We start from the raw sequence: 10,151 nt of genomic DNA on the forward strand, positions 1-10,151 counted from the left end.
AATCAGGACTTCCTGACTCCAAGGCAAGCACTCCATCCCCTACGCCACCATAACGCCATCAAAAGGTCATGCATGATACCTCAGAAACCAGGACTCTTGAAAAATTATATAACATCTCGCTGAAATCATATTCAAATATTCTAATCTTTAGAAACTTAAGTTTTGCTTTTGTTTCCTTGTTTCAACAGAACAATCAACCACTGAGCAAGTACCAAGCACTTACCGTATAGCCAGGCTCAGGGTTAGATGCTATGGGAAATAGCAGAAATCTATGGACATAGTCCAGAGGGGCCTCACAGGCCAGTTTCTCCTCATTTCCCCCTTCTGCACTCTACCCTGTCTCCAGGCCTGGGGCACTTGGTCTTCCTTGCTCTCCCCTATTCAGGCAGGACTGATGGAGACATTTAGTGGGGAGAAGGAAGTTGGTGCTAAAAAAAAAAAGCCTGAGGTTCACCTACATACCTGGTGACTTCACCCAATGTTGGCAAAGGCCATAATTGTCAGGATCATTCTGCTAGAGAAAAGGCGAGTCAAGAGAGAAGAGCAGACAGACCAAAAACCCAGAGGGGGAGAGAACGCCAGAGAGGAGGGTGGTCAACAGTGTCAAATGCTGCTGAAGGCAAAGAAGGGTAAAGCTTGAAAGAGGGAAAAAGACCACTAGGTTTGGAATTAAGACATAATTGGTGATGGGGGGGAGTCCTTTATTTACCAATTACAGCTAATAACAAATTTCCACATCAGTTTTCTGAAGTTATATAATCCAAGTTGTCTCCCCCCTTTCTTTGCTCTCCCCTCCTGCAGCCGACAAGCAATTCAATCTGGTTGCATTGTCACACAAAACACATAAAATGTTGAACTTAAAACCTCAAAGAGTATTTTCTTACATATAGTATAATAGCAACATTCTGCCTGAAATTATAAATCTCCATTTCTACCACTTGATTAAAAAAAAAAAAAGTAAATGCTGCACATAACTTTCAAAGCTGTCCTGCTCATCTGGGCATCCTCCTTAATTTCCTTCTGTTCTATGCATTAAAAAAAAGCTTTCAGTGGCCCTTCTTTTTTTTTCTCCCATAACTATTGCTAATCTCCCTCACCCTCAACTCTCTCCTCTCCAACTAAAAGTCAAGAGGAAAAAAGGAAAAAAAATGCTTGCAACAAATTAACATAATCAGCCACATAGTAGACATGATATAGGTATCTTAATGTATCTTCTGTCAATTACCTCTCTTGTCAGAGAAGCTGTAGCACGCTTCATCACTAGTCCTTGACAGATGCATTGATTGAAGTTCTTAAGTCTTTCAAAGTTGTTTTTGTTTTTTACAATGTTGCTATTCCTCTACTTCCTAGCTGTATGATCCTGGGCAAGTCAATTACTCCCAGTTTGCTAGCCCTTGCGGCTCTTCAGTCTTAGAATTGATGTTAAAACAAAGTAAGGGTTTCAAAACAAATCAATGGTGCTGTCACTGTATAAATAATTCTCTTGGTTCTGTTCACTTCACTTTATACCACTTTATACTATTCAGAATTCTCTAGAATCATCTTTTTCACCATTATGGTGTAATAATATTGTATTTGTTCAGCCACTCCCCCGTTGTCTAGGAGATGAACTAAGGTGTACCCTTAAATTCCTGTTTGTTTCTTTCCTTTTATAATCCCTCCTTTAGAATCAGGAAGTTTGTTTTGCTTGCAATTACTCCCTCCTTGGTATTATTCTCCTTCTTGACCCTTTCTCCATCCCTGCTTGTTTTCCTGTTGAGACTGATATATTTCTATATTAAACTGCTTGTACTTATATGTGTCTATGTATGTTCAACTCTCCTTTGTGTAAGGGGTAAATTTAGGGGTTTTTGACTGAATCTATTATACTAGTTGTTTCCAGGGATTAATTCAAATCCCAACAAAAATACTCAAGTCAGTTTGGGAATTTTATGGTGGTTTAATTAATATAGAGGGAAGGAATTAAGAAGAAGAGAGAGGGAAAGGGGTATAAGATTTCTCTGGCTTAGCCTAAGCCAAGGGAAGTTTAGAGAACTCAGCCACGAGGTCTCCTCAGAAGATTAGGGGCTTCCTAAGAGGATAGTGTTTTGGAAGGTAAAGGAAAAAGGAATCAGCCTAAACTCACTCACCTAGCATGCTAATGCCAAGCCCCAAGACGTCAAATGCCGCCACATTGCTCCCCACATTGCTGACAGAGACCAACATCTCCACGAGCCAGAGACAGAGCGAGAGCCACGTCTCCATGAGAGAAACCAGGGCCACATCCTGCAAAAGAGCCCAGAGAGAGGAAGAGACACAGAATATATAGACTCTTTTTTTACATCACTTCCTGCATCTCACATGTACCAATGGTAGGTTAAGCTTGACTTAGAACAGCCCAGGGGTCTGTCAGCTGTTTCTTATTTGTCACTTGCTAGCACATGTCAGTCATAGACCATCCTCCTCAACACTTAATCCTTAAGTAGGGGTATAGACATTCTTGTTTGTTAGGATTTTAAAAACTAATCAGGGCATAGAAAATCTAAAATTCACATTTGTCCATTTCATCTGATGCTCACTCTCCTACTCTTTCCTTTGTGTTTCTTCTTATATGCCTCAATTATGAGAAATAACCAAGTCCATCCCCTTTTTCCTCCTTTCTACACTAATGTATTCCTCCCCCCCCCCTTGCCCCATCTTCTTTTCCCTCTCTGGAGACCCTCAGAACAGAACCAGGATTCCTGTTTTTTTTTTTTATTTAATTCTCTCAATGCCCTTTGAAGAATATATTGTCATACAGCCCTATTCCAAATACCCCCAAAAACAAACAAACAAAACCCTCACTAGGTTGCTCTGCATTCATATTTGTATTTCAAAATTGCTACTCAGTTCTGGGTTTTTCATTATAAATGATTGAAAGTCCTCAAGTTCATTAAAAGTATATTTCCCCACTAGAATTATACTCAGTCTTGCAGGGTAAATTCATTTTGGCTATAAGCCTGTCTCATTTGCTTTTTTGAATATTGAATTACAAGATTTCCTATGTTTTATGTAGAAGGTGCCATGTCTTGAGTGATTCTGACTGTGGATCCTTGGCACTTAAGTTGCTTATTTCACGATTTATGCAGCATTTTTTTTAAATGTAGGAGCTCTGGATTTTGATTGGTTCCTTACAAGAGGTGATCAAGGATTCTTTATCTTACTTTTGCTCTCTGGTTCTAATAGATCTGAGCAGTTTTCATTTATACTTTCTTGATATATCCAGAATTAAAAAAAAAATTAATGGTCTCCAGGAAGTCTCCTGATTCTTAAACTATCCCTCCTTGACTGATATTCCAGGCTAATTATTATTTATATGAGATCTTAAATTTTTCTCCTTTTTGCTGTATCATGGAGTAAATGATTTTTTGGTCAATTCTAGTTTTCAGGAAGTGCATTCCTTATTTCATATTTACCATTTCTTCTTCTAAACTACTGATTCTCCTTCTAATTCTTTCCTCCAATGCTTCAGTTAATTTTTTATTTATTGTTTCCATTCTTCACATTATTCATATAGTTTTTTATAGAAAATCCTTTTTTTGAGTATCCTTAATTGTTGTAGAGTTATTCTCCCTTTAGATAATTTCCAATTTATAATAAATTTTACATACTAACTAGTATTTTCTTTGATTTATTCATCTCTCCAGCATTTTTTTTCCTGAATTGGGATTTTGTGTGAGGACAAGGCTCCCCATCTCCTACATTTTGAGGACAAGTGGTTGGCCCTGCTCAGCCTCCCCTTGGGGCACTTGGGTTCTTGCATTGATCTCTTCCTCCCACCAGAGTTAGGGTCTGTTGGATCTCCAAAATTCAGAAGGCTTGTTCATTTGGGTCATCTCTGGGTGTGCTAGTTGATGGTTTGAGTATAGTGCTTAAGATCTCTTCCAGCAATAGATTAATAATGACAACAATAATAGATGATTCAGAAATATCCATCTCACCATCTAATAAGAATTAGCTCTTTGCTACAAACCAGGAGCAGGAGATCCTATAGGACAGAAGCAGGGTCAAGATCCTGGGGCTCTAAAGAAGGCAGTTCCTGCCTGCCACTTGCTTCTTTGGAGGAGGAGACTTTTATGCTGCCAGGAGATTGGGACTTTCCTTCAAGCAAGTTTTCATCTTCTGGAAGTAGTAGAGAGAGTGCTTAACACTCCACCCAGGTGGACTGTGTGAGTGAAGCCATTTCTCCCCTTCCTGATCCTGTGTGTTGCTGCTGATTTCTATTGGGACTTCTGCCAGACCTGAGGACATCAGTCTGCGAGACTTCCTTTGGCCCTTGTTCCTGTACCTTCTCTAATTTTAATATAGTAATTAAGGATTCGTTAGTATTGTTTTGAAAGTAGACTTATAGGTAGAGAAAATCATTGGTTAATGGGTTTAGTACTCTGACTTTGGGTTTAAGTTCCTTCCTTCCCTTCGCTTAAATAAACAGTTAGTTAGTTATATTTGTTATCTATGTGCTTATTATTCTATCTACCATTTCATCAACCATTTGTTTCTTGTCTATTGAGATATAATCACTTGCATTGACTATAGTGACATTGCTTGCCATTCCAATACACTCTGACTATCTTGTAAAAGAGATATTTTGTGACATTTTCCAACTGTTTGTTAGAGGGTTCTTATTCTGGTAGAGTTTGGATTTGAAGCACCAAAGACCCCCTCAGCTCAGAGATTCTACAACATGCAGATCTGAGAATCCAACCTAGTTTATAAGCTCCCACTCACTTTCATTTTTTATGCTAAATCCCTTTTCCCCAACATAACTCTTATTCATGCCCAAGTTATTGGATATCAAAGTATGTGCTAACTTGATTAGGAAAACCTTGGCACACTCCTCATATAATTTGTTCACTTATTTCTCTTTGCTACAAGTGGTCACTCATAAGTTGTAATCATCTGTTGTGAGGTTTTTGCTTATGATCATCATGAATACTTCAAGGCAAGATCAAAATGTCAGGAAAAATAATTATAGGGGGAAGGAAGCTAGGTGGTTCATTGATTTGAGAGTCAGGCCTAGACATGGGAGGTCTTGGGTTCAAATTTGATCTGAAATACTTCCTAGCTATGTGACCCTGGGCAAGCCACTTAATCCTCATTGCCTTACTACTCTCCTGCCTTGGAATCTATACATAGCATTGATTTTAAGAATCAATATGTTTTTGAATATCTAGGTTTTCTCTCCTGTATAGTAGTAACAGTGTAGTCTTGTGTGATCATAACTGTAGTTCCTTAGTATTTGAACTCTTTCTATCTGGCTTGTCTATATATATAATATTTTTTATTCAACTTGAAAGTTTTGGATTTGGACTATCATTTTCCTGGGTGTTATCAACTTAGAATTTCTTTCAGATGGCGACTGATAAATTCTTTCTATTTTGTTTTCTTTCAGGAGGTAACTTGTAAATTCTTTCTATTTTAATTTTATCCATTTTCTCTTTAACAGAGCTGGGAAGTTTATTGTATGGCTTTTTTTTTAAATATAGCATCATGATTTTTTTTCTCTTTGATCATGGTTTTCAGGGAATACAATGATCCTTTTTTTAAGTCTTACCTTCCATCTTAGAATCAATGCTGTGTATTGGTTCTAAGACTGAAGAGTGGAAAAGTCTAGACAATGGGGGTCAAGTGACTTGCCCAGGGTCACACAGCCAAGAAGTGTCTGAGGCCAGATTTAAACCCAGAATCTCCTGTCTCTGAGCCTGGCTCTCAATCCCCTGAGCCACCTAGTTGCCCAATACAATGACTCTTAAATGGACTTCCTTTGACTTTCTTTTCAGCTTAGTTGTTTTTGGTACTAGATACTTTATGTGTTCTTCTAATATTTCTTTTGGGGGGGGCGTCTTCTAATTTTTTTTATTTGTCTCATGAAATCAGTGAGTTCTGTTTGCTCCATTCTACTTTTGTGGGGAGCATCACTTGGGCAAGCTTTCCCACTTTCTATTCTAACCCATCTTATTCTCCTTCCAATTATTTCCTCAGGTGTTCTGGTTTTATTTTTAAAATCTTTTGTTTCACTTCATCTTTGTGATTAAGCCATTTATTTCTCTGAAGTTCTGCTAGTACTTCTTTTGGAGGGATTGATTCCTCACTTCTCAAACTTCTCTTGACTCACAGTATTTCTATAACGTGTTTCAAATATTACTCTAATTCCTCATATTTTCAGCCTCTGGTCCTAGATAGAGGCTCCAGGTCTGCCTCGTCTGGAGATGTTGGATGCAGTGGTCAGGTATCATCTGGTCCTTTTGCCTCCCTTGGTCTGGATGCTGCTGCTGCTCGAGTTCTGGATCCAGTGGTTGAGATAATGCAACCTTCTCTGCTATGATCTTGGACTTTTCTGCCTCTCTCTTTTGGTGGTCCAAGGCAGGCTTCCTTTGGTCTATTTTTGGCTACTTATTCTTGTACAATTCCTCATTTGGAGTGGGCTCCCTCTCTTCCTATGGCCTCAATAAGCTACCATCTGATAACAGGAGTTTTATTGATCTCAGATTTCCTCCAAGGTCTCCTGGAGCATAAACCCAAACTTCCCTTGTTTCCAGCTTATAACTGAGTGCTCCAAGGCATATTCTATTTAGTCGTGACTCCCTATATAGCGCTCTCCTGGGGCTGGCTCTCTCTCCACCACACAACTGTTCTAAGAGTCCAAGGCCAAGATCCCACTGGCTTAAGAGCCTGTTTATAGAACTTTTTCCTAGTTTCATGCATCCTCTCCACTCCTGCCTACATCTTCGCTCTGACATCAGGCCCTGCTTACTAGCACCCATGGTGGCTCCCCATTCCTGCTTGGCACCCCTCTCCTTCTCCAAGTGCCTTCAGGCTTCTGGCCAGCTTTCTGTGTATTCTCGGGCTGCATGGAGGAGTTTATTGATGATGTTTCTCTTTGTTCTCCATCACGATTTCATCAGATGTCCTTTTAGATCTGTGTTGGGTTGTTTCTGGGGGAGCTAGGCTTCTCTAGAACCTTTCAAGTTACCACTCTAACCCAGAGTATTTCTTGTTCATTTTTCAGATGGACAAAACCTAAGACATAAGCCTTACAAGGAAGTCGTGGGTAAGATAAAGGGTGTCCTGCTTTTGTTTATCCCTATGCTATGGGCACATGAAAGGAGGCGGAGTGTTATTTTCCCCCCTTTGGGCTAAAGAATGAAATAACAATTGCCAATTAGAAAAAAATAGGACTTGAAGTAAAAAATACCTGGTTTTGAGTCCCAGCTCTGCCATTTCCTAGTTTGGGTCTCTTAGCCAGTTATTTAATTCTAAAATCAATCATGACTCAAAGAACTTCCTGTTCTATGCTTAAGCATAGGTCAAAGCCCTTTCCATTGTTCAGCAAAAGGTTTCTGTCCTAAAGTAATCTTAAGTAGGGAGGAGAAGGACCCACCCATGCCAAGGGGGTTCACATTCCAATAGACTATCAGTAGGAAATTTTTCAAGTATGAAATTTCCCAATGGTGAAATTTCCAACATTTATAAGTCTAAGAAATTTTAAGGTTTACAAGCCTTCCTTCCTTCCCTCCTTCCCTCCTTCCCTCCTTCCCTCCCTTCCTTCCTTCCTTCCTTCCTTCCTTCCTTCCTTCCTTCCTTCCTTCCTTCCTTCCTTCCTTCCTTCCTTCCTTCCTTCCTTCCTTCCTTCCTCCCTTCCTTCCTCCCTTCCTCCTTCCCTTCCTTCCTCCCTTCCTTCCTCCCTTCCTCCCTCCCTTCCTTCCTTCCTTCCTTCCTTCCTTCCTTCCTTCCTTCCTTCCTTCCTTCCTCCCTCCCTTCCTTCCTCCCTTCCTCCCTCCCTCCCTCCCTCCCTCCCTCCCTCCCTCCCTCCCTCCCTTCCTTCCTCCTTTCCTTCCTTCCTTCCTTCCTTCCTTCCTTCCTTCCTTCCTTCCTTCCTTCCTTCCTTCCTTCCTTCCTTCCTTCCTTCCTTCCTTCCTTCCTTCCTTCCTTCCTTCCTTCCTTCCTTTATTTCTTCCTTTCTTTTCCTTTCTTTACTCCCTTCCTTCCCTCAGGCTACTACTCCTTGACCAATCCTTTATGGTCATCCTAATACCCTTCCCAGACAGTCTTGTTCTTTAAGACATCTTTTCCACCAAGTACAGTGGAAAGAGTGATATATTTAAAGTCTTAAGACTTGGGTTCAAATCCTTCCATTGCTACTTGATATCAGCATGCTTTGGTAAAATCACTTAACCCTGCTAGTTCTCAGTTTCTTCCTCTGCAAAATGGAGAAATGAACTACATGGGCTTTCATGTCCCTTCTGGCTCTAAAGGGGAAAAATATATGACTGGTATATGAATTCAAAGCAGAATGTGATGAAGACATAAGCACTACAAATTATAGGAATGCATAAAAAAAAGAAGGAGTCAATAAAGGAAGACTTCTTGGTGGTGGTGACATTTAAACCAGGTCTCAAAGGATTTTAATAGACTGAGATTTGGAAGGACATTGGACGGATATTCCAGTTATGACCAGTCAGAGAGGAATAAGGAATGTCTAGGGAATGGTAATAAGTCTAAAATGGTTGGATTATATAGAATATAAAAGAGAATAGCTAAGAGAAAAAGACAGACTGAGGCCAGGGTGTTGATGGCATTGAAGGCCAAGAACGGGAATTATTTTAAACAAAATGATAAAAAGCAATAATATTATTTAAAATATTTATTTGTTCTTAAAATGATAAAAATAGCTCACATTTCTATAGTATTTTGTGATTTACAAAGGAATTTTCTCACAACAAACCCAATGAGGTTGATAATAATAATTATCTGATGTTGAAACAACATTTTAAATTTTGAAAAATGCTTTACATACACTTTCTCATCTGAACCTTACAACAGCCCTATGAGATGTTGATAGCCTAAATAATATCCTATTTCTAGAGATGAGGAAATTAAGGCTTAGAGACTTTTTAAAAATGTCTCGTTCTTGGCTAAACCTCCATTAAAGAGCAGAAGTGACATTTAAACCCAGGTTTTCTTGACTCCAAGACCAGTAATCTACCCACTACTCATCTATTAAATGTGAATTTTGTCGTCCTTGAGACACGTCCTTTGGATCGTGTCTGACTCTTCGTGACTCCAGTTGGGGTTTTCTCGGCAAAGGTACTGGACTGGTTTGCCATTTCCTGCTCCAGCTCATTTGACCAATGAGGAAACTGAGGCAAACTGGATTAAGTGACTTGCCCAGGATCACGCAACTAATAAGTGTGTGAGGTCAGATTTGAACTCAGGAAGAGGAGTCTTCCTGACTTCAGGTCCAGTACTCTATCCACTGCTGCCCCTGACTTGTCTAGGGTTCATTTAACTAATATTGGAGTTGCAGTTCAAAACTAGGTCTTTCAAATATAAGTTTAGCACTCTTTCCACTCTAGATAATGGGGAGATACTGGAGAGTTTGTTTGTGAGTTGGTCAATTTTGAAGGGAGATCAAAGGGGGAGAGGGGAAGTTTGATGCAATTCTATTGATATGGCTATGGTTTATTTTACAGGAAGTAATGCCAATTACGTAGTCGGCTATGAGAAAGAGCAACAGAAACGTTTGCAGTAATCTAACAGGTGAACTGAAAATGCGTGAATAAATGAAAAGTTATGCAAAGTTGGCCTGAAGAAGAGATATAGAATGCAAGACCCTCCTTGCTTTTTAGAAGTGAGGTACTAGGGGTACAGAGCACTTCATGCAATGTCGAATTTGGTTTATTGTCGTGTTGATTAGTTTTGCTGAACTTTTTAATTCTTTATTCTATGGAACAGCTCTCTGGAGGAGGAGGGAAGGGTATATTGGGGAGTGTAGATGATATAAAAACAAAGATATCAATAAAATTGTTCTAAAATCAAAAGGTATGAATTTTAATACCAAGAAGGAATTTTTATCATGGGCAGTTTTGACCAGAGAGAGAGAACCTAAGATCTTTGGTGATGGATAGAATAGAAGGATGGTTCTGTTGTCATTTTAGAGATGTCCAGATTCCAAAATGAATAGCTGACTTTTATATAGGTGTACCTGCTGGAGGTTTCCAGAAAGCACAAAAAGGTTTTGGAATAAGAGTGCTTCCATTTGAACCCTTGAGCAAGTCCAATCATCATTCTGAATTTCAGTCTCTTCTTTCCCTGAAAAGTGGAGATTGAATTAGAACATCTTCTTAGGTTCT

At 39.4% G+C, this 10,151-nt stretch overlaps 1 protein-coding gene across 3 annotated transcripts in view; it reads left to right on the forward strand.

The window, feature by feature from the left end:
* Window positions 1-9,839, forward strand: part of WFDC1 (WAP four-disulfide core domain 1) — a 45,895-nt gene extending 36,056 nt beyond the window's left edge. For 2 of the 3 annotated variants that reach the window (XM_056810264.1, XM_056810267.1), the window contains exons 5-6: window positions 7,028-7,069; window positions 9,492-9,839. In XM_056810264.1, the coding sequence (XP_056666242.1) occupies window positions 7,028-7,069; window positions 9,492-9,550 (101 nt within the window). In that variant the 3' untranslated portion in view covers window positions 9,551-9,839. The remainder of the gene's footprint in view (window positions 1-7,027; window positions 7,070-9,491) is intronic. The other variant, XM_056810273.1, reaches the window with a different exon arrangement.
* The last annotated feature ends 312 nt before the right edge of the window (window positions 9,840-10,151 follow it).

This window comes from Monodelphis domestica, chromosome 1 (assembly GCF_027887165.1).
Source record: "Monodelphis domestica isolate mMonDom1 chromosome 1, mMonDom1.pri, whole genome shotgun sequence".
NCBI classification, from domain to species: Eukaryota; Metazoa; Chordata; class Mammalia; order Didelphimorphia; family Didelphidae; genus Monodelphis; species Monodelphis domestica.